The sequence below is a fragment of the Thunnus maccoyii genome, chromosome 15 (assembly GCF_910596095.1).
Source record: "Thunnus maccoyii chromosome 15, fThuMac1.1, whole genome shotgun sequence".
Lineage (NCBI taxonomy): Eukaryota > Metazoa > Chordata > Actinopteri > Scombriformes > Scombridae > Thunnus > Thunnus maccoyii.
In genome coordinates, this window is record NC_056547.1 from 18,888,733 (window position 1) to 18,913,096 (window position 24,364).

At 41.6% G+C, this 24,364-nt stretch overlaps 1 protein-coding gene across 5 annotated transcripts; it reads left to right on the forward strand.

Annotated features, from left to right (window-relative positions):
* The first annotated feature begins 59 nt into the window (after positions 1-59).
* Positions 60-23,894, forward strand: fam126a (family with sequence similarity 126 member A). 5 transcript variants are annotated; one of them, XM_042435619.1, is made up of 12 exons: positions 60-220; positions 9,951-10,032; positions 11,723-11,824; positions 11,999-12,178; positions 13,055-13,135; positions 13,230-13,345; positions 14,803-14,898; positions 15,700-15,816; positions 16,142-16,229; positions 18,389-18,551; positions 19,748-20,091; positions 21,578-21,663. In XM_042435619.1, the coding sequence occupies exons 2-11, from the start codon at positions 9,982-9,984 to the stop codon at positions 20,044-20,046; spliced, it is 1,293 nt and encodes a 430-aa protein (XP_042291553.1). In that variant the 5' UTR covers positions 60-220; positions 9,951-9,981; the 3' UTR covers positions 20,047-20,091; positions 21,578-21,663. The 5 variants fall into 5 exon arrangements, with proteins under 5 accessions (XP_042291553.1, XP_042291555.1, XP_042291554.1 ...); XM_042435620.1 differs by lacking the exon at positions 60-220 and adding an exon at positions 5,988-6,059; XM_042435621.1 differs by lacking the exon at positions 19,748-20,091 and having other exon boundaries at positions 21,578-23,894.
* The last annotated feature ends 470 nt before the right edge of the window (positions 23,895-24,364 follow it).

Genomic DNA, 24,364 nt, shown 5'->3' on the forward strand with positions numbered 1-24,364 from the left:
ATATACTGCTCCCCCATTGGCTCAGACGCTTGTCCGTCCGTGGAGACCCGAGTCCTCCCGTCTAAAAGCTGGTTTGAGTGGAGAAAGTAATGAAGATGGAAGGAGCTGATGTTGAATTATTGAGGAGATTTATGGAGTAGGGAAGTGATAGCCGTTTACTCGTCGTGTCGTAACGAGAGGGGGGACATCGATTTCTAGGAATTTGACAGATAGCATGCGGGTAAGTAAACAGCAACTTGCCCAGTTTACTTGGTGTCGCGCCTTAGCCGAGCTAGCTAACTAGCTAATCTGTAAGCAAACCGTGATGACAGCTCGAAGTCAATTCAGCAAGCCGAGACAGAGAAAGAGTGTGACGGCAGAGGATTCATTTACAAGTGCCTGGCTGATAATGGTTAGAAAAACACACGGAATTATCGGGTTGGTCAAGCTGATGTTTCCCGTAGCGCTACCGGTGACCTGAGGCAGAATTTCACGTTGTGAATTTCACGCCAGCTAGGTCACCAGTTAGGACAGTTTTAATTGCAAGTTCACCTAAATTAGCTTGGTAACATTTGGAAGAGAGCAACAGAAATAAGGGGACTGTTTTCCAACGTGGCAAACATGTTAGACAGCATTGTTATTGAATTCTTAGTCACATCTTGAGAGAGAGAGAGAGGGGGGGGGAGAGAAAGAGAGAGAGACTTTGTACCTGACTTTATCCTGTTTGGCAGAGACTGGTATGTATGATAATGATAATGCGTTGTAAGGATTTTTGTAATAGCGATCATGTGATGCAGCTTCCCTCCACACCACTCAAACAATTCAGGGGTTTCCTGCATGAGGGGAACTAGTGTGACTCTGCCGCAGCGCCCCAAGACATATCTGTTGTTAGAGTTCATGAAATGAGCTCCTCCACTCCAAATGTTTGTGTTATACTGTGTCCTTCTTATAGGCTGAGATTCAGTTACTGTTTAAAGTCACCCTCCTGTCAAAAATGTGTTTTTCTTCTTGTTCCTACAGTTGAATGTTTGAGCTTCACTGTGCAGAATGATGTACGTGCAGAGTTTGACACCAGAAGGCAGTTATCAAATTCATCTTCTGAAAGTGGAAAGTTTCCCTGTGCTCATTGAAAATCAGAGTTTTAGGGGTGGACCTACCGCAATCTCCAGGTCTGAAAAATTGGGCCAATGTGGAAGTGACTTAAACCTGCATTTTCTCTAATGGCCAGCAGGGGGTGACTCCACTGGTCGCAAAAAGAAATCTGATCGTGTCGAAGTCTATGAGAGGATGGAAGTCTACTTCTCTGTGGAAGTCCGCTTCTTACTTGATTTATTACCTCAGTAAACACTTTCCTAATGAGTTTATGGTCTGAATTGCTAGTTTCAAGTCTTCTTCGATACAGCATGATGTTCGTTTTGTAAATTATGGTCCGATTTAGAGTAAAATAGACGATAAAGCAGGATGTCCTTTAGGGCATGGCTACCTCGTTATTGACAAGTCTCTACCACGGTGACAACGTTGGTTACGTACATTACGTAATGTAACCCCAGATTAGAATTGGAGTATAGATGTAGCTGTCACAATTTTAGTGTGTAACTTTCAGTTCATGAAAGTTAATTGTAACATTTTAGTCGTGTAAAAAGTTTTGGTAAGTGTTTGGTTGTACTAAAAGACCCTCTAAGGAGTCAGCTGTTCAGTTTTTTTCAGTAAGTAAATTTTGTTTTAAGCTTGTTTTCCGCTAGCATTCACATTAGCTATATCACAGTAAACCATAGACTGTAAATGCGCAGTGCTAACCAAACTAGCAGCTAGTGCTAGCATTAGGGTCAGCTCCGGCCTCTCATTCAAATATGGCCACTTCTGGCTCCAAAAAACCAAGATGGTAACAGTCAAAATGCTGAACTCGAGGCTTCAAAACAGGACTCCACAAACCAATGGGTGACGTCATGGTGGCTATGTCCATTATTTATTTATTTTTTTTTTACAGTCTATGGCCTACCAGCATTATTTATGACATCACTAATAGTTTGGAAGCCAATCCTGGTCCAATATTCAACTTTTACAAGTGTGATGTGGAAACTTGAAGCCTCCCATGCACAGACATTGAGAATAGATGTTACAGTGAAGTAGGAGACGTGTTGTGTCCAGTAGTTGAACTTCTGAAATGAAATGTATTTGCATATTTATAGATTCTGGAATTTTTAATGAGGGAGAAGGAGTAGATAAATGAACTTTTTTTTGTGGAAAAACCATATCAGCCACAAATTATTATTCAAAGTAGAGTATTTTATATACATCTTAAAACATGTCTGGAGAGAATCTTTAAATATGATACTGGCTGCAGCTTAATTCATAGGTTGCCCTTTGCTTTTCATGTATTTGTTTCTGTTTGTCAGGGGAGAGGCTTTGCCCTTTAGCAGTAGATGGGTTTGTTGGGTGGATGATTGTGAAAAGTGGTGTCATTAGGATGCGGGTGTGTGTGTGTGTGCATGCGTGAAACAATGCGCAGGCTTGTTAATGCGTGGCATCGGTGGCTGCTAGTGTCTCAGGCCACTTAATGCTTTTTGACAGTGAAGCACGGCAGGTCATGGAGCAGGAAGAAAGCGTGGGCTCTGCTGTCATCCAGCATAACAGATAGTCAACCATGCCAGCGGTTCCATGAAATGTCCCGGCAATTTGAGCGAATGAAACTGCCACTATCCCTCCCTCTTTCATTTTACTCCGCACCAAATTCTGCACACACACGTTGTAGATGTGTAATACAGACATTGATTTTTCCTTGCAATAGTGTATTTATAGGCATAGATGCCACTAGATGTTGTGTCCTTTCAGCTGCATGAAAAATCAAGGCAATCAAGCTAATTATCTGCAGCAAAAGTGGCATCTGAATGTGAAATTCAAGGGTTGAACAGTCATAGTTAAGGAAAGAGCTATCTAACTGTGACAAGAAACGCTGCCGGCCAAGAAAGTTAAAATTGAAAAATCAGCGTTAATCATTGGTCTCTTCAGGCTGACTTGCTGAAGGAAGACAGGGAATTGGAGGGACGAAGATGCATCACTGGCTTAGAGGCAACAGAGAACAGAGCGTAGGCTGCTATAAGAGGATTCCTCCCTGTTAGATCTCTCTCTGTCTCCCTCAGCGGCAAAAACCACACACACAAACCACAGACTCTGTTGTCATGTCTACTTAGCTACAGGCAGTCCTCCTCTCTATATCTGTGTGTGTGTGCAAAGGGAAAGAAAACAGAAGTAAAAAAGCAGAACCTCTGCACTATAAGCAACCTGCTGTTGAAGAAGACCTAAGGGGAGAGCAAGGTGGGAGGGTGTGATGTAACAGGGTTAACCACAGGCCATGATAGTCCAAATAAAGAAGACAGTGACAGATAGCATAACAAAGGTGTGATACAACCGAAGAGAGATATAAAAACAAAATGCTCAAGTCTAGAAATGGACAAATGGTGTAAAATGCTCCATAGCGTGGCCGGTAAACAGGAGGTAAGGTCAAGCTGTGAGCTCTGGGCATGTTAGAGCCTCTGCCCTTTATGACCACAGTTATATAACACGGCCTCTACCTTTTAGTTTGACACCCCGCACCTCCTCAAAATAGTTCCTCAATTGCTTTTGCTTCCATTCAAGTTGGAACAAACTTGTAGTGACATATCCAGCGTCCTAGTAATCTAGTTTGGAGATTTTGGGTGGAGGCAAAATATTGTAGATTCTGGTACAGTTATTAGTGGTTTGGGTGTGTCTTTACAAGAGCTGAAGTCAGCTTGGCTTACTTTTGTCAAGTTTCAGTTCATTTGGATTTGCCTAAATGTTGTTAAATATATTTTACAGCTCTTCATTTTTTTTGTAGCTTTCATTTGTTGTGTGCGACATTATCAGCCTAACCAGTAGTTCCTGTGGCTTCCACCTTGTACCACAGGAAAAAGCAGCCGGGGCAGCTCTACCACTCTCAAAACCACCTACTTCATCTTTCTCTCTCTCTGTTGTCTTTCTTCCCTTCATTCAAACCTTCATTCTTATTGGCCCACTCATTTCCTGAGAAAAAAGGAGAAGTTCCCGAGCATGTGTGTAATAGGAAATGAGGTAAACAGCGGGGAGGGATGTGTATGTGTGTGGGTGTGTGCCCCCCCCCCCCCCCCCCTCTTCATTCTGACTCGGACACTCAATTCTTCTCTCTTTTCATTTCACTACAGTGCACCAGAGGACACTGTGTTTTTGATAGTGCTGATTTCCTGAGGTCTTCTTATGAATCCATGTGAAGGCATCGGTGGCAGTGTGTTGTCTGTTTGTCTCAGGTGTTTTGCAGTAACTGTCAAGGAATGCAGGCACGCTTACAACAAGGATTAGGAATGTAAACTCGCAGGAGACCTGTTTATGTTGGAAGAAGTCTTTGGAAGGAGGAATCAAAAATAAGCTAATTTATACTGCCAGCCCTGTGTGTTTGTGAGTGTTTGTCAGAGAGTATAAGACAGGGGCGTGGGTGTAAATTCAGAAGGAACGAGCTGTCAACTCGCTAGCTCACAGGAACAGGTTTTGTCAAACCAGACATTGAATAAACATACTTGCGCGCATGCACACTTGTGCAATGCATGACACATTCTCTGTCACTTCTTGGCTCCATCAGAGCTTTGCATTGGCTGGACTCTTTTTTTTTTTTTTTTTCATCTTGTTTAGATCACAGAGTGGTGCGTGTTTCAGTATCTTTCCTTATCTAGTGTGCTTCTCAGAGCCTGGGAGGTTGCCATGGGCAGCACACATGGAAACCTAATGAACTCTCCTCTTTTATTGACCCTACTGTCTCACTCCCTTTGAGTTATCCATTCCTTGGGTTGTCTTACATTCTTTTTATCCCTTGTCTACCTACACATCCATTCATGGGTCCCTCTCCTCATTTAATCATCGATCTCTATTCATGCTCCCGTACAGCCTGTCTGTTCCTCTCCTGCATTCATCGCGTATCTAGTTGTTCATCAGTTGGTTTGTTACTTGTGCCTGTCAAGCCTGTTCAGCCACTTATCCTTAACACTGGTTTATTCATGTGTGTTTGTGCTGGTCAATGTGGTTGAGCTGCACAGAAGAAGCTCACCAGTTTGTATAAGTGGTCGCTCTCTCTTTTATTGATATCTGTAATGATTCGTGAGTCCATAATGACACGAGATGGTTTAACAAGTAAACCTGACTAAGATGGAAGATAAACAGCTGCCTAATAACATAATTACACTCTATTGTGTATTCCCAGAGCAATTATTTTTGTATTTTCTTCCACAAGTTGCTTGTGCCTGTCTGCAGTGTGTCATAATAGTGCATAGAAAGGTTCGAGACAGTGTTACTCATCAATATGTATTGTGTGTATCTAAGGTTGGGTACTGTTCACGTTTGAACTGGTACCTGGAATTTGGTACTTTTTTCGGTACTTTACTTTTTCCGTAATAACAATAAATGTAATTTCAGTTGTAGAAAATAAGTCCAAACTTCTCAATTTCAACAGTATTTATTTTGACCTTTTTTGTGTGTATGGTAAAATAAACAGTATTAAGTAATAAATTAATAATAAACAGAGTAAAATAAAGTGTTTAGGCTACCTGTTGTCATCTGCAGCTCTTCATCAAACATCTCACTTTGGTTGTTTCTGCTTGTGCTCTTCCTCTCTGCAGTATTTCTAACTGATCCGCTGAACGAATGGCTCCAAATATCTCCAGATCTTGTTGTGTCAACTTGTTGCTATGGAAGAATAACACTGCTAACAAATCTCTACTAACTCAGTGATTAACACATTTAATTTCCTATTAGGTCTTCATAATAAAAGCCTTCTGTTAGTTTGTCAGTGGAAGGGTTTTAACATGAAGCAACAGAAGCAGGAAATGTTCTCATCAGCAGTACCTTAACAAGGCTCCGATACGACTGAAAGCGATCAGGAAACAGTTAAATAAGGCTGATATCCGATAGTACAAACAGAACCACCGGAGAGAAATTTCAGTCGCATGTGTGTCAGTAAACTAGGAGGGATTTTTCGAAAGACTCACAAGGAATCTTACCAGTATTTATTTGAACTCACGACACAACCCACTCTCAAGGTACTGAAATTTGGCACTGATTGATCTAGTGTGAATAGGTACTCGGTAGTACTGGCGTGATTTGGTTTATACCCTTAAAAAGTACCAATTTCAGTACCCAAACCCTATATGTATCCTTGATGGTCTAACAATGTATTTTCTGCCTGATAAAACATTTGCAAAGCCAATCTTTTTTTTAACCTTCTGAAACTTGCATTATTTACATCCATGTTTGTTTGCTAGCAGTTTGACTGCTTTTTTTTTGACTCATTTAAAGCAACTAATGATTAATAAATTAGTTGTTTGGTCCATAGAATTGTGAAAAATGCTGATCACCATTTCCCAAAGTCCTAGATGCAACCTAAAATGTCTTGTTTTGTCTCGTCTAACTCAGTTTACAATCATAGAGGAATATTAGAGGATTAACCTATTGTCAAAATGGCTGGTGATCGACTAATCGATTAATCGAGTAATCGTTGCAGCTCTAGAGTCATTGCTGCGTTTCTTGGTACATTACGGTCACCTGAAGATCAGTGGGAAAAGTGTGACACTTTTTGCCCTCTCAACATGTTTTTTACATGTTTCCACTGAAATTTTTGTACAAATACATTTAAATTTATGGATTTACAGCAACTTTTCCCCCTGAGTGTCCACCCACTGTTTCTTCATCTGTGTCGCCGCAGTAGCATCGGTGCTTGCTGCCGAGGCAGGAGGCAAATATATCACGAAGGTAGGCAACATGGCAGGCAGCTGCTGATTTTAGTCTACAAGTATCTTTTTCTGGATACAGATGATGCAGATGATACAGATGACATGCCCCAGACGCCAGCATAGACAAAGTTGATGAGTTAAAAGTGACTCTGTAGGAGGAGAGCCCGTCCTCTTACAAGACTGACTCATCCAGTCTCTAATCACAGCCTTTATTTTGTTATTCAGCAAGGCTGCCATTAAAATGCACATGCTGGCTTTAGATACCGCTGTCCTCCTTGTTGTCTTCACCAGTGTGAAAGAACAGAACAGACCGCCACAAAGGACTAATTTCTCTAAATGGAAGCTATTCTGCTTTATAATCCTTCCCCATTTCATGAGTCACTGGCTCCCCTCCCCCCTTGTCATTTCTGTCATTGGTACAGTCCATAAATAGACACCTGGCTGCCATGGAGGCACCAAGCACCAAAATAATACAAAATAAAGCATTTTGATGCGTGAAAGGCACATTATAAAGCAGTGGAGAGGGAAAAACTATGTTGTGTGGGAGGATGAGTGTAGGGACAGAGGGAGGAAAAGCAGAAAAAGGGGAAGGAAAGAGACTAAAATCAACCATAAACCTAATTTGTAATTTTGTATTGCACACAGGTTGATCACTGGTCTCTCTGTCACACCTAGGCCACTCCCTTACAGAATGATCTAGACGAATAGCCGCCAGTATGATGTAGATAAGCAAGATGAACATCAACCAGACATTAGGTTATTGTGCAAACAAACAAATTTCGCGATGTTGGTGTTGGAAATTCTTTTGATTTTTAAAAAAAAAAAAAAAAATCGATGATGGAAGGGCGTATAATCTTATGCATCTGTAATCTCACATATTTTTTAAAAATTTTCTCACACTCTTGCTCTCTCTCTCTCGCTCTCTCACTCTCCCCCTCCCTCTCCCTACCTCTATCTTTTCCTCAGCCTCTGTTACCAGACATACCAAACATGGACTTCATTTTTCATTCAACGGCCAATTTAGCCTTGTGCTTCCAGCTTCAGAGTCCAGACATAACAGAGCACTGACACGACATACCCCGCAGTGAAAACAGGCTGCTATTTGAAAACAGATAATCCACCAGTGATACATGGAGAATAGATGGTGTCCTCCTCCTCACTAGGAAGAATTGATGACAGTCACACTGCAGAGTTGGTTAAGATGAGACCAGTACATGGGAAGATTTGAATTGCAACTACAGACTATTTTAATTATCAGTTATTCTAGTCTCTGTATTAAATAAATGATGAAATGTTTGATCTATAAAATGTCGGTCCAAACCCCAAAGATATTCAATTAATAATAACGTATGACAAGTGAAAAGGAGAAAATCTTCACATTTGAGAAGCCGGAACCAGCATGTATTTGGCATTTTAAGCCACACTAGTGGCATGTCCCCAAGAATGGTAATGACATTCAGTGGGTTGGTGCACCACGGAAATATCTCAACAACTAGTGGATGGATTGCCATGAAATCATATTTACAGAGGATGTATCCTACTGATTTGATTAATCCCCTGATTTCCTTGTAGCACCGCAGTTGACATTTATTGTTCCGAGTGAAATGTCTACGCAGCTACAGGTGGATTGCTGTGATATTTGGTACACACATACATGCCCCCCTCTGGATGAATTGTTATAATGTTGGTGATCACATAACTTTTCCTTTAGCGCCATCATGAAGTCACAATTTAGTTGTCCAGTACTTTTGGTTTATGTCCAAAACTAACCTATACTTAGAAGGTGAACACGGTAAACGTCACATGTAACTAAATATCAGAATGATAGCATTGCCATTGGGAGCATTTTGCCATGCTAGCTTTAGCATTTACCTCAGAGTACCCCAGTGCTTAAGTACAGCCTCCTAGAGATGCAAGCATGGCCGCACACTCTTAATCTTGTTAAATTACCTAAAAACTCATTTATCAGTAACTGCTAATCGACTAATCGTGTCAGCACAAGGGAAGTATAATTGATTAGAGATTGGCGTGTGTATGCTCTAGCATCACAAGAAGTTACAAAAATAAAGAAAGATTTGCAAAAACCTTTACTCACTGTTATACACACAGATCTTATCCTTTGGACTACATAGATACTATTTTAATAGAAGATTTAAAGCAAAGCATCTGTGTCCTTATCATCCCCACATCGTAGTAGATATTTTATGATGTGGTTAAATGTCCCATGTTGATATTTTTCAGTCTCTTTATTGTTCTCCATTTTTCTGATTCTATTACCTGCTTTCTCCCTTTTTCTGGTGTGATTGCTGGACAGCAGTGTCGGATAGAAACCAGCAGGTGCTTCATTAAAACAGAGAGAGAGAATTAAAATGACATTGAGACAGAAAGAAACACTATACAGAGACTAAGCAAGCAAGGAAAGGCTTATACAATAGATGACATTGGAGGTTTAATGGAAAAGGAGCTACATGCATGCAAGTTCAGTGCCTAGAAGAGGAAAAGAGGAGTCAAGATGCAGACAGTGTAAGGGTTGTGATGGATAGCGAGGAAAAATGGGGGGAAAAAGGGACGTAAGCAGAAATGAAGGGAGCGAAGCATTTATTTCACCATGAGTTACTAACAGTGAGCTAAAGCAGGTAAGAGCCTTTTTTTTCTGTCTGACTCTAAAGACTTCTGTACTGTACAGCCTGTTCATCAAGCCTCTAATTCTGCTGTGCCCCTCTTTTTTTTTTTTTTTCTTCTGTCAGCGCTTCAACAGTGAAGCCAGCCAGGCTTTTCTGTGTGGGTGATTTTTCGATTTGTGAGTCCGAGTTGAGAATAGGTTAGGTACTTGCTGCAGAGGTGTACGTCTGGAGAGAAATGAGAGGGAAACAGGAGGAGAGTGAAGGGGAAGGAGGGACTTTTTTTTTTGCCAGTGTATTGAATCGATGCCTGGAGCATGTACATTCTCTATTCACTACTGTCATTGTCTGCTGTTATAGAATATGTTTATCTGGATACCAAATAATAGAAGGCTGGCAAACATTGAAGGAGCCTTTTTCAAGCTGTGATTGCTTATACGTGCGTGCGTGCGTGCGTGCGTGTGTGTGTGTGTGTGTGTGTGTGTGTGTGCGCGCGCGCGCGCGTCCAATGCACTGCATATTTGCTATGTGTCAATAATTATGCAGAGTGTGTGTTTTACAATTCATTTTCTCTCTCCAGGTAGAGGTGACTCCACTGCAGATGAGGGAACATGTTGGCTATGGACCAAGGAGTGGTGGAAGAATGGCTGTCAGAATTTAAGGTACTGTGTGTTTGTGTGTGTGTAAAGCAACAAGAAAGAGCACATACCTCACGGTCAGCATGCAGTACATTCTCTGCTGCTGTTCGCTATTGGCAACATTTCATGCTTCATGCACAAAAACAAAAACAAAACTGAAGTGCTCAGTTTCTGGGGAATTGCATGCTCCCACTCAAATATGAGCACTCACTGATTCGCGACTGCTACCGAAGACGCCGAGGCTTCATAAGGTGTAATATTAAAAGAGCAGATGAGGTTTCCCTGCGCGAGCATCTGTCATTACTTCTCGGTGAAGTTGACCTCTGAATGCAAACAGCAGTCTGCCTGCACTTACAGCAGCAAACACAATGTATTGCTAATTTGCTACTTTGCTTTTTCTTGACAGTTCACTCTTGATATAAAGTTTGTCTCATTCATTGGAAACCATAATAATGTGTGTATTCGTCGCCTTAAAATGATATCTGCATATCATTTTAAGGATACAGGGTCCGAAATTAACACTCGCCAAGCGCCAAAATGCGGGTAGATTTTCCGTTTGGCGAGTAAATCTCGGAAGGCTATCCACCACACTGGGGGGTAAATGTTTGTACCAAAATAGCAATGTAATATCGGAGGAAATTACTCATGTTTGTCCATATACGTTGTAGACTCGCACACCATAAGTGTGTTTTATGCGCGTCTAAACAGTGCCGCAAAACTGTAGGAGCGCTCGAGACAGTCTGAGGCGAAGGAGCGCCAGCCACAGACCGTCTCGAGCGCTCCTAGTTTCGCGGCACTATTTTACCATCAACTACCCGACATCGCAGCTCTCCGCTAAAAGGTCACTTGCTGCTGGTCTGCTGCTAGCTACCGTTAATTAAATAGCTATTATTTGGCGACATTTACAAGGAGTAAGCCAACCTTTAAAACAAAAACCCACCGACAAAAAAGAGGACAAAGCACATAAAGAAGAAAGTTTTGTGAGAAATGGAGGTTTGGCGATAAAGGAGTTTGAAGAGGTTGACTACAGCATGATGCTGAGGCTGTGGTGATGAGTTGTTCTGTGTGTTTGTATTCAACATAATACCTTTTATTATCTCAATGAAATGTACTGAAACAAATGTATGTGTGACACAAAAAGGAAATTTATTTTTTTCTGTAAAAATATGCTGGGCTGGTGGAGTCTTCCAGTCTCCTTGGCAGGTGAGTCAAAAAGTTAATTTCGGCCTGCCTTGTCATGATGTGAATCAGTGGGCTCTAAGTTTCCACAGATCAAAATCAGACTACTAAATTCATTCTCATGCTGTACGTTTTATTTTTAGAACAGTGGTAAGACTTAAAGGTCACCACCGCACAAAAATACTCTGCCTTTATTAATAATTTGTGTCTGATAAGATTAAAATTGTTGTCTGATTAAAATTGGATCTATTTTCTCTCCCTTATTAAAGTTTCCATCTCGCACTTGTGTAAGTCGCACATTGGACCACACATGGCTTCAAACTAGTTGTGATGTCACAAATCTTGCTTGTCGGTACATGCGTTTTTCCCCTGTCATCAGATGAATGTGAAAACAGCCTTCTAGTGTCAAACTCTGCACAGTGAAGCTCAAACATCCAAGTGAAGGAATAAAAAAAAAAAAAAAAAACTTACTTTAAGTCAGCATTATACTTCACCTGTTTGTTTTTGTGTGTGTGTGTGTGTGTGTTTGTTACAGACCCTCCCTGACAGTGCCGTGTCAACCTATGCTGCCTCACTGAAAGACAAAGGCGTCCTGGTCCCTGCACTCTACAAGGTCATCCGAGAGAACTACAGCGATGTATGGACACACACTTCCATATTTTTACTAGTTTAAATGTTACAGATCATAAAAGAACACAGACTCTAGCCAACACTTGAGTTTTGATTTTGTTGATTTTTGTAGCCTGATATTGTAACATAACCCTGTGTGTGTGTGTGTGTGTCTGTGTTGTCGATTTTCTGTCATCCACAGTTGCTGGAGCCAGTGTGTCACCAGTTGTTTGAATTTTACCGGAGCGGTGAGCCGCAGCTGCAGCGTTTCACGCTACAGTTCCTGCCTGAGCTCCTGTGGAGTCTCCTGTCCGTCAGCGCAGCCAGGGACCCGCACACCTCCGGCTGCATCGAGGCCCTGCTGCTGGGCATTTACAACCTGGTAGGGGAGAGGACGGAGGCGATAGTGTGTGTGTGTTTATATAAGTTTATCAGTACCACATTGTTAGGTCACAGTTGATCCATTACATTCATTATCAGTACAGGAGAGCTGCTCTTGCTAATAAAAACAATTAAATGTTTTCAGTCTGATAAGTGCATTGTTTTGGGAAAAACACTAGAAAAAGACCTTGATCCTTAGCAAGTTGGCGTAATTGTGCAGTTTCAGAAGCAGGGGACTTAACCACTCAACTATTTCAGGGATCTGCGTCATGTGTTTTGAAAGATTACTTTATGCCCTTTCTGCCTCATTAAACAGTTATGCAGAGTGACAGGAAGTATGAGTTAGAAATAGAGGAATTGAAACTCGGTGACATTGCAAATATACAATATTCACCTTTCAAATGCCCTCAAACTTCCCACAGAGAGATGCCAGCACTGGTAATTAAAAGTGTGTTGAGTCCTCTCTTTATCCATTTTGGCTCTCGATGTTGTCTATCAGCAAAGTGCAGTATCCCTTAACTTCCTCTTTGAATAGCAGAATAGGTCAGCTGTCACTCAACACACTGGCTGCCTCCCATTAATTTATTTGACATTAACATGTACACAGGGGACACCAAACCTTGGGGTGTATGTGCGTTCACACGACACACACAAGTAGGCAAACGCACACACACACTGATAGACCGAGTTGGGAAACGGAGACCCTGAGGTCCACACACAAACACCCACACACACACACACAACCATGAGTGTGCTTGAAGAGATAAGCACACACTCTTTAGAGGTTTAGGGCACATGCAGAAAAAAAAAAAAAAAGCTTCTGTTTTTCTCTTCTACAGAAACATTTTTTTTGTCTTCCTGTCTTTCTCTTTCACAGGAAATCGTTGATAAAGATGGACAAAGTAAAGTGTTATCTTTTACCGTCCCTTCCCTCTCCAAACCCTCAGTGTACCACGAGGTGAGAAACATGCACAAATGAGCACAAATCTTTTAATTCGCTTTTGCAGGAATGTTCGGTTAGATAAAAAAAATCTCTATCTTCTCACCTCTAGCCTTCAGCCATCGGCTCAATGGCCCTAACAGAAGGGGCACTAGCCAATCATGGGCTGAGCAGGGTGGTGTACAGTGGGCCACACCTCCAGAGAGAGACCTTCACCGCACAGAACAGGTAAGAGCCTCGATGGGTGCGCTTGTTTTCCATCTCCAGGATGTGTGGTGACGTATCAGCAGGGGTGGAGATTGTGCTTTCTGATTTGGCAGCTGGCAACAAACTCCAGCCAACCACCAAAATAGAAATGCACATGAAGGAGAGCGTACAGTCGGTCAAAGAAGCACTGTAGAGTTTTGTAGCCAAATATGTCAAAACAAAAACCGTCTTGACTTTAATTTATGAGCTTTTGTAAGAATTGGCTGTTTAAATTATATTCTCAGTTAGTCACTTTACTCAAAAAGTTAAATTTCAGTATGAATGACTCGTATAACAACTTCAGTTTGACAGAAATGTGAATGTTGATGACACATTTATAGCTACACACGCATTTCTAAACTGAGATTATATTCTGACTTTCTTGAAAGGTTCGGGTTGGTGTTTTGCAAGAGAGAGAATTTGAGTAAATTAGTGGGAAGTGTAGTTTTTCACCACATATCTTCAAAAACATTGCCATCTAAATTAGAAGTAGTCATATTCTTGTCAGGCAGCATGTTTTTCACCAGGACGTGTGTGAGAAATTAATACAACAATCCATGGAGTTTAGTGATAAGGAGCCAGTAACGTATTCTGTTTTGATGCTGTTTTTGCAGCAGTCAGTGGGAAGATAAATTTAGACATTTATCCATCATGTGTTTTTGACTTTTAGCTGAAACTTGACCTTTTTAATTAACTTTAAAATGCTCCCTGTAGCCATGACTCCTGTCCTCACCATCAGACTTACTGTATGTAGTGATGGTGAGTTCAGCTGCCGCCATGGCTAATTATATTCTGCATGGTGCATTTGTGTCAGTCAGGGCCTGTGGCAGTTGTCTAGCTTTGTTGCATTTTAAGTATCGCTGCTGGAGTTTCTTAAATTACTATAATGAAGCCCCATGGCAGCCAAATCCGGAGGTCGTTATGGTCTGAGTTGTCAGACTGGCCTTCAGATCTGTGCTGGCCTGGTTTATTAGGTGATTTGAGGTGACATGAAAAAGGATAAGTCATCTAATCAAAACATCTTCAAGCTTTTCTCAGTACCATTGTTGTACACTGCATGAGACTGCCTGGATGGATGATTAAAAATAGGTGATGAAATTTTTGTTTTCAACTTTTTATGTGACAAAACAAGTCTGGCTGCTTTTTTCAAGATCACACAAAGATACTTTGATCTTAATCTCGGATCTTTTGAGGTTACTAAGTTATACCCAGGTGGCCTGGGTATCCTAACATACAAGCAACTGCATGCTGTATTTTCACAAACACCGCAATTATACGATGACTTCAAAACTGCTTCTGTAATCTCTCAATCTCTTCTTTGTGGTATTTTTATCTATGTGTGGAAGCTTAACTGTGAAATTTCTGCTGTATTATGGTCATGCGGTAATGCAGTTGGATGTACGACGTACTATTTTTAAGCGTGTGTTTGTGTTGTTCAGATTTGAGGTGCTGACCTTTCTGCTGCTGTGCTACAACGCTGCTCTCAGCTACATGACCTCCACCTCCCTCCAGTCCCTCTGCCAGCTCAGCTCCAGGTGAAGCACAAACACACACGTTATCAGCATATCTGGATTTACTTGGGTCACTTTATCATGAGACATTAAGGATTTTATACACACACACACACACACACACACACACACACACACACACACACGAGAATTTCCCTTGTGGGTGTCATTCACTTGGCTATTAATGGTTTTTTTTTTTTTTTTTTTGGGAAGGCAACTTACACACACACAAGCACGCACACAGAATTGCTTATCTGATCCTCTTAGAGACTTTGCTGCCAGAGAGAGAGCCAAGATATCGCTATTCTGCAGGGAGCAGCGATGTACACACATCTCAGCTCAGTTATTTTGGTAATCTGCCAACTGCAGCTGAGCAATGGTCTGATAAGCATAGAGCTAAAGAGAAGTAATCAGCTTTGATTTCCCTGAGACAGTTTTTTGTGTGTCAGATGTTCCCATAGCTTCAAAGGCATATGTGTTATAAGCTAACAGTTTAGCAGAATTCTCTTCATTTAACTTGTATTGTATGACATCTGTTTTAAAAATCATTATCTATCTACAGTTTATGCTCAGAAATTATTCTGCACTTTAACTATGTATGTTTGTAGTAAGGCATTGTAAGCTGTGTGTGTGTGTGTGTGTGCATGTGTTACATCCAGCAACAGTTTTCTCGTTATTGAGCTTGATATCAACACACCGCAGGGAAGTAAATTGTCGTAATAGAGCTGCAGCCAAGTGGCTTAGTGGAGTGTTTCCCTAATTGAAGCTTCCCTGTTTCACTGATACAAGCTCTCCCTATTGTGCTTTTATTGGTTTTTCCTCCAGGGTGTGCATATGTGGTTACCCGCGGCAACAGATGCGGCGCTACAAAGGCATTAGTTCGCGGCTGACGGTCACATCAGAGTTCTTGGTTCAGCTCATCACGGGGATACACTACGCCTTGTGAGTGTACACGCAGGACACACTCGCTGTTCAGATTTAACTTCTGCTGTCTTACATTTCTCACAGTCTGGTTATTGTTACACATTTTTCTTAAAATCTGCTACATGTGCCCTGTGTCTGTCACAGTGTTTGACTTATTATGTGCACCTGATTTTATGTACCTGTTAAAAAGAGGTTGGACTGCATGGTATCTTTGCCAAAAACTGCAGTTATCCTCTTTTTTTTAAATATGTAAAGAAAAACTGTTTTGGTTCTAATCTGATAATCAAGCTTGTTCTCTTACACTCATTTGCTGTGTGCGATGTGTTAATGTGTCTGTGAGTAGGTGTAATGGCGAAGTGGAACTGGGATCGAAAGCGCTGGATGACGTTCTATATCGGGCCCAGTTAGAGTTGTTCCCTGAAGCTCTACTGGTGGGTGAAATTTTTATTTTTTTTTTCTGCTACTATTGCATCTCCCTCTATGTGTGTTTTTGGATTTGTGCTTTGTGTGTGTGTGTCTGAGAGAGAGCATGTGACTTGGACGCACATGCTCGCCTGTGATTTTGATTCATATGCAGCACAGTATGCCGTATTGTGTTGGTCTGTGTCTGTCAGAGAGTGCAAGCAGAGTGTAATCCCACTAGATTATTTACATGCTTTCCACTCTGCTCCGTTAAGCTGTAATCCTTAAGGCCCAGGGAGTAGAGGATTGAACCTAAGCTCGCAGTATTACTACACAAGTCAAGGTGTATTCCTCCACAACAATCAAAACACACGACTTTTTGATTTACATAAATAAGAATGGTGTCAGAGTTGAGAAATATGTTTTTAAAATAAAGAAACAGCTTTGTGGACAAATGCGATGAACACACACGCTGTTGAAGAAGAGGTTGTTGTTTTTTTTTCCGGGGGTTTACTTGTAGCAGTGGAACGCACCAGGTGGCTGCTAGCTTAGCATAGCTTGGTGATGCGTCCCTCATGAGACCAATACGTCGCAGCCACCGAGACAAAAGACACGTTGTGTTGTGATTATGATGCCGTCTACCTCACATTACGTACTCAACTGTTACATGTTCATTAGTGAGAGTTTCCAGCAAGAGCAGAGGATATTATATAAAGACTTGTGAAACAGTGTTGTATAGAGTGAAGTAGAAAGCCCTTTTGTTTTCTTTATATCATTACTGTGTGTATCTCGGTCAGTGTGTACTAAGCTTTCAGGTTTATCCCTCTAGAAATGGGATTATTGATAAGATGTTATTGGTTTGGTCACATGATGTGAACTTCAGTCTGACTTAAGAAGAGAACAGGTCTTTGTGGTACCAGCAATGCTGCTCTTACAGCTATAGTTTGACGGGCCAGTGCCTGTACAGTTGGCTCATGTGCGTGATCTACTTGTGTCTGTCTTACAAGAAAGGCTTTCCTGTAGCTGTACTTGCTAAACAGTACTAAATGTTTTTACTGATCTTTTAGTGGCCAACAGACAAAGCTGAAAACAGACTCTTCTTAATCGGTAGGTTTGGTTTCAACAGTATAAAATGTTGTATATATTGACAGTTCATACTTCATAATTTGCTGCAGCCGATGGCTAAAAAGTGGAAAAAAGGTCAACAAAACAGAAATATTTTAGTTCTTTACTGTTAACATTACAGTATACTATAGGAAATTGTATTAACTGAAATCCAAACTGTTTTTTGTCCAAAGTTATGCCGTATGTCCGAGACATATTTTTCTTAGATTTTGAAAAATTATAAAATGTGAAAACGTCAAATGGCTAAAATTCTTTTGCAATTCTCATTAGAAAAAAATCTGTACATGCATGTGTGGATATTAGAGCTGCAGGAATTAGTCGATTGACAGAAAATTAATTAACTACTTTGAATAATAATTGAATAATCGTTTTAGTCTTCTTCTGTTTTTAAGCAAATATGCCAAAGATTTATGTGTTTTAGCTTCTCAAATGTAATGATTTAATGCTTTTCTTTGTCATACATGATTGTAACTGAATATCTTTGGACTGTTGATTGCACAAAATAAGACACTGCAACCACTGACTCTGGGGAAATTAGAACAGGCATCAGCACTATTTTCCGACATTTTATAGACAAAACGATTAACTGAGAAAATCATCTGTAGATTAATCGAAAATGAAAATCATTAGTTGCAGCCCTAGTGGATATTGCGTAGGAAACTGCAACGTGATGAAGGACATTGTAATTTAATGTGCAAATGTAATTTTGTATAAATGTATTAAGACACAATCAGTGCCAGTTATCAAGGGGAAACTATGCATGTGCATTGAGTTGGCACTAATTATCAGTGATTTTAAAAATGAGCCATGTGCAAACTGAAGAGCATCATTCTGTTGTTTTCTGCTTGAGGAAGGTTTTCTCTTCCACACTAAATGATTTTTATTGCGTATTTTTGAAACACAAGTTATCATATTAGCTCCACACAATTTAGTGAGCAGTAACTGTTGCAGCATCCATGCAGGTTGGATTGAAGCATCCTGCTGTAATCCTGCTGTACTGTAAATCTCTTGCATCTTCTGAAGCAGTAACGATTGTGGATGGTGGGCTTCTACTCTCCCTCAGGTGGGTAATGCCATCAAGTCGTCGCTGCACGGTGCAGCGCTGAAGAGCAACAACAAGGAAGGTGCTCGGAGCATCCAGGTGGAGATCACACCCACCTCCTCCAGGATCTCCCGAAATGCTGTCACTTCCCTCTCTATCAGGGGGCACCGCTGGAAGAGACACGGTGAGACGCATACACAGGAAAAAAGCCAAACAGAGATGTAGGGACGTAACTGTTGAAGCTCAACTCGCTGAAACACAAGTAAACTTTTGATTACATTTTTATGAAACACTAAAAAAAACATAAAATTGAAGGTTATATGAAATAAATCCATTCCAAAGGAGAGAGCAACACGTTTAGATCTTGTCATTGTTCGTTCACCTTACCATTTCACTGTCCAGTTGCTGCGTAAATGTTTGTCATCGTCATCAGCCCCTAAGCTCGTAGATCCTCAGCTTGCTAGTAAGCGCAGTCGACTTCCTGAGAATCTCTTCATTCCGAAGCATTACTTCCTGTCTGATCTGTTAGGATATACTCAAGTTGGTGGCAATACAGCAACAGACAAGCAGTCAGAGTTTGAGGGCAGTGAAAACAGAAGCAGTCAAGGCACAGAGATGCTCCACGCAGGACATAATTTGACAGATAGGAGAAGGTAGGAAACCAGACAGCAGGTAGAGTATTTTTAGAATAAAACAGATAAGGTGCAGTATGATTTGTTGTTTGTATTGTTTTTAGTTCTGTGCCAAAGAAACTTTTTTGTTTTTTTTAATATTTAGATGACAAACATGGTTCTTTTACTGTCTGCTCTGTAGAGTCATTGATGACAGTTTGTTTTAAATTCTGTAGAATTACAAGAGAGCAGCTCCCTATTTTTCTAGAAAGCAGATAAGGCAGGTAAATTATAGCCTTCAGCTCGCTTAATGAGTGGGTTTGATCTCAAGCCTAACACCCCTTCTTCATCTCATGGATCCTGCTCATTGGTGCCTTTATCAGAGCTACTTGTTGATGCGTAAAGCTTTTGTTATGAGCAGATGGCTGAGGAAAATACTATTAAATATTAATTCATGTGTAGGGGTGATTGATTCCATTCAGATATTATTTTCATATTCATCTCCATGTAGCATGTACTTTGTGTTATGTTCTGATCACTATGATTTTTGTCTTTTTATTTTTCTGCCATTACATTGATTACCTCTGTGTGTCTTTTGTTACTGTGGTCGTGTGTGCCTGTGCACACGGCCGTCTCTCTGTTTTTCACGTATGTGTGCATGATATATGTCTGTCTGTCCATCTGTGTGTGTTTGTGTGTGTGTGTGTGTGTATATATGTGTCTATGTATTGTCCCACCACCTCCAAATGCTCCCCCTCCCCCCCACCAGAGTCCCAGGAGGTGAGTGTAGACAGTGAGGCCGCGCTGGGGGGCGTGGCCATCCCCGAGATCAGTGTGACAGGCGTGGGCGGCGAGCGAATGACCAACGGAGACTCCCTGCGGCCACGCCCTGACGGCCGCGCCCAGTCCGACGGCGAAACGTTGGGCGGCGCCTCCGAGGTCAGCCTGGACCCCCGAGGTCATGACTCCGGCACGCGGGGTCAGGAGGTCAGGAGGCAGAAGTCTGTGAGGCGAATGGTGGAGAATGAGGGTTCTGGGTCAGCCTCCACAGGGAGGAGCCAGTACTAAGGCCCTGCCCCTCCTTCCCCCTGCCCCACTCCTGGGGTAACCTAGGTAACCGTGTGTGGGGGCGTGGTCTGAAAAGCTGCATGATGAATTCCCCCTTTTTTTTTTACCTTTTTTGCGCTGGGCTCCACCAACCTCTCTTCGCCTAATTGCACTTATTCCTCTCATCTGTCTATCCAATGTCATTCATTCATTTACTCTCTCCTTTATGGCTCGAGCTTCCTCATGAAGATCTCCCGCTGAGAGTCCTTTAAAGTCAAATTAATGATTTAAGATCTAACTGAATAACAGATCAATAACCTAATAAAAACTGCATAATAAACAAATGTGCTTTGCTAAATCCCATATTAAAAATGTTGTGACAGTGTTTAGGCGAAAAAAAATAAAAGGATTCCTGTGAAAGCAGAACATCAGTTAAATAAGGAACATAAACAAGACATAAAAAAGTAGCTATATGAACAGTATGCAATATATTTGACAGATATAAACCTGTAAATCTCTTTTGCTAGTTTTATCTTGTACAGTAAAAGTCATTTTAAAGCCTCAGGTTACTGATGACCTTGAATCATAAAGCCCAATATCATCTCTGTCTGCACTGCCAGTACTAAGAGATTGTGCTCTCATAGTGTTTTTTATGTGAGCTTTTGGGTCTCTTACAGCACACCTTGGTACGCCTCAACACATTACTCCTGGGTTGCACTTGGAGACAGATTACTTCCTTCTGATTAGTAGCTAGGAGCTGATGAGAGATATGCAGGTCTTGAATTATTTGAAGAAAAAGCTGCTCATGGTGTTAAATTTGGACTTGAGTCTGACGACTCCTGGCCTCTTTTTGAACACACTGAATCTGACCATCTGAGATTTTGACAGGACCTGGATATGTCTGTTTTACCAGCTGTTTACTGGTGTTCTGTTACAGTGATGGCATCACATCAGAAATGTGTATTTGTGCATCTGTAGATGGTTGGCCACTCACATGAGTGTGGATGCATGCCTTGAAGAGAGCAGGAAAGGGTTTTTTGTGTTTTGTGTTTTTTAGAGTTGGTGAAGAGGATAACTATTCTGTAGGGTGTACTTACTTGTGCCTTTGCTTGCCGTCCTTCACTTTCCCTTTGTGATCTTTCCTAGGCTTATGCTCTTAGACTCTGTCCTCTCCTGCCTTTGGGACAAAACATGCCCTCCTCCGCCAATAAACCACTTACTGTTGTCTCACAGTGCTGCTGGTTAACCTAACCTGTGTGCTGGACTGGAATACAGAACTTGAGTTGTCTCATGTCAGGTGGCGAGATGTTAGCAGTGTGCAGGCGCCACCTGCTGGAAGACAGTAACAGAGCTCCTCTGTCACACAGCCCTCTATAGAGCTCAGTCCATGCATACTTTCATCCAAAACTTTTGATACTGAATGTATTGCTCTTAAACTCAAGTCATCGTAGTAACAATTTGATTGAATCACATGGACTGGACGACAGAGGAGCTATTTTCCTCCTGTTTTTCATTTCAATGTTTGTTTTGTCTCCCTCTGTCTGTCTCACAGACGCAGTGGATCTGGGTTCCCCGGATGAGCTGATGGATATTTCGGAGGTGGATGAAGGGGTGTGGCCAGGTGGGGTGGGGCCTGACATGACTCCACCCACCATCACTATCAGCAACAGCGTCACCACATTAAACCTGGGGGCCAAGGCCATGAAGAAGTGTCGGCTCGGTGTGCGCACCAGCAAGGACAAGGACAAGGAGGCGGGCCCTCTAACAACGGGTCGGGCTGCCAGCGAGAACGCAGAGCTGTCCATCAAGAGGCTGACACTCACTTCCAGCCAATCGGTGCCCAAGGCAGGAGCTCTCACCAGCCTGACGCGCACCGCCAGCGCAGTCTTCTCCCGCTCCTTTGAGCAGGTGGCCGGCGGCAACGCCCCTCCCTCCAGCAACCACATCGCCTCTGAAGCTGGCCGCTATTCGTGCAGCCTGCAGGAGGAAGGGCTGGGGTACTTGAGTCCCGGGCCAAACCACACGCAGCGTTCTCCCAGCATCAGCGTGCACCTTGGCTCTGACCTTTGAACCCTTTGTAACTACCTGAACTCTCGCCTCTGATCCAGTGACCCGGCACCTGTGACCTGGAACTCCAAGCCATGCCAACTGCAACAGACGACGAACACTCCCATGAGTTTTTCCCCCCCTGTCACTCCGTTTTTTGGCGTCTTTGATTCTCTGTACTGTAAAACCAGCCTGCTACCCTGCTCCATTCAGACATCCAGAGCACCATGAGCTCCTTCTGCTCCTCTCCCACAGCAGAGTGTCCTCTTGGCCTGATGGAGAGGGGAAGTCAGGGATTCCACTTCCAGCTTCACTGATTTTTTTTTTTTCATTTCTTTTTTGTAGTGCACTGTTGCCGTGAAATCGTGCCAGGACAAAACTGCACTCCCTTGCAGTGCAGCCCGTCGCTTAAATGGGTGCACTTAAAACTCATTACTAAAAAAAAAAAACTGTGTGGAAAAGTATTTGGAAAGTATTTTAATCGGCATTTGTTGCCCTGCATGGCTTTTCCATACATCCATCCTTACCTTGCCCAGGTTTGTCAGAGGGCAGACTTTGAGTATGTGTGAGCATGTCTGAGTGTGTGTGCTGTATGTGTGTGTGTGTGTGTGTGTGTGTGTGTACAGTTGTTTTTAGAATAAAGGCTGCTTATTGATACAATGAACAAGGTATGATTCTCGTAGTTGAAACAAGTGTTTCTACTACTTTTTTAAAAAGATAATAGATCCCTTCCCATAGCAATACAAATCTCTCCTTTACAATGTTTTCCATCTTTTGTTAAGATTACTCAAACTCCCTCTGTTTACACTTTTTTTCTCAACAGTTACAGTTGTGCTTCTTTTGAAAATCTGCATTCTTCCCAAAAACATCTGGAAAAGCAACCACTAAATGATCAACCAGTATGAAGAATCAGTTCTTTATGTTTACAATTGCACAGTATTGCTATCATGATGGTTTTTGTGTCCTTCCCTCCCTCTCTTCTTTAGCACCTTGCTGAATTGCCGTGTATTTAGCAAACTTAAAAATCCAACTTCTGACAAATGATGAGGAAGATTTGATTTTGGGGACAGTGGGTGTGTATGATTTGTTAAGTATTGAATTTTGCACTTGCAAGAGCAAAAAGAGTTGTGTTATCAACTTTGGTATTTTCTTATGATGAACAAGAGAGGTTTGACTCTCAACTGTGGTATTTTCCTTCGAGAGAGAGCTCTGCTTTGTTGCTCCGTACAACACCTACGACTAAAAAAAAACAGTTTAAAAGTACACCAACCTGGAGTCCAGGATGTGTAAGCTTGACAAAAACTGTAACTGAATCTATTCCTGTGTGTTCTGCAGTCGGAGGTTCGTACGGGTCAACAAGGCATCTTTCCTCTTTTCTGATCCACCCACCATTCCAGCTATTTGTAGTACTTTGGTGATGTGTTTCCTGTGTCCTTCTTCGTTGTTCACCACATCATCATCATCGTCATCATCATCACCGCCACATCACAGGACGTGGTGGTGGTACTCTTGTACCAAAAAAAGGAATAAAACCCAACCCATCTGCTACGTTTGATGTCCTAAATCGAGCATTAATGCTGCCCCCCACCCTCAAGCAAAAGTGTATTCTGTTGTCTGTGTACTAGAGCTGTTGAGTGTCCATAGCTTGGTGGGACAATAACAATCATTGTGTTTCTGTATGTGGGTTTACAGAATGTGAATGGGTATGCTCTTTGTTGTATATCATACTGTTGTACTAAAGTCGGTTTATATTGGCCTTTCTATGTCTGAAGATGAGTAACTCACTGCTACAACTTCTGGGAATAAAGTGTTTCTATATTTCACTTGTTTGCTTGAGTTTATGTTCACCAAAACAAAAAAATTCAGGTACTTAGCAGTCAATATTAGCTATTTTTTTAGTATTTATTTTTATCCAAGATGAAGACCCCCTTTGTAAAATGTTGGGTTTTTCTACATACTGTATGCATCTACAGCTGAAGCTTATTTGGGCTGTGAGAAACAAACCATTATGTACTATTGTTAACCATTTTTAACTTTTTTGTGACAAGGCAGTCGCTTAGTTTGTGCTAATTTGATTAAACAACTAAATTTAAGAATATGGAGCACAATCTAAACTAAAATAATCAAGGTCTGAGAACCATATTTTGACAAAGGGCAACAAGATCAGGGAATCCTGCAAGACCTGGTGGGAGAACTACTCAGATTGTTTTAATATAGCAATAGCAATATAGATATGTGTATATTCAGTTTTCAACATTTCACTTCAGTCAAAGTAGAGAGGTATTAGCAGCAA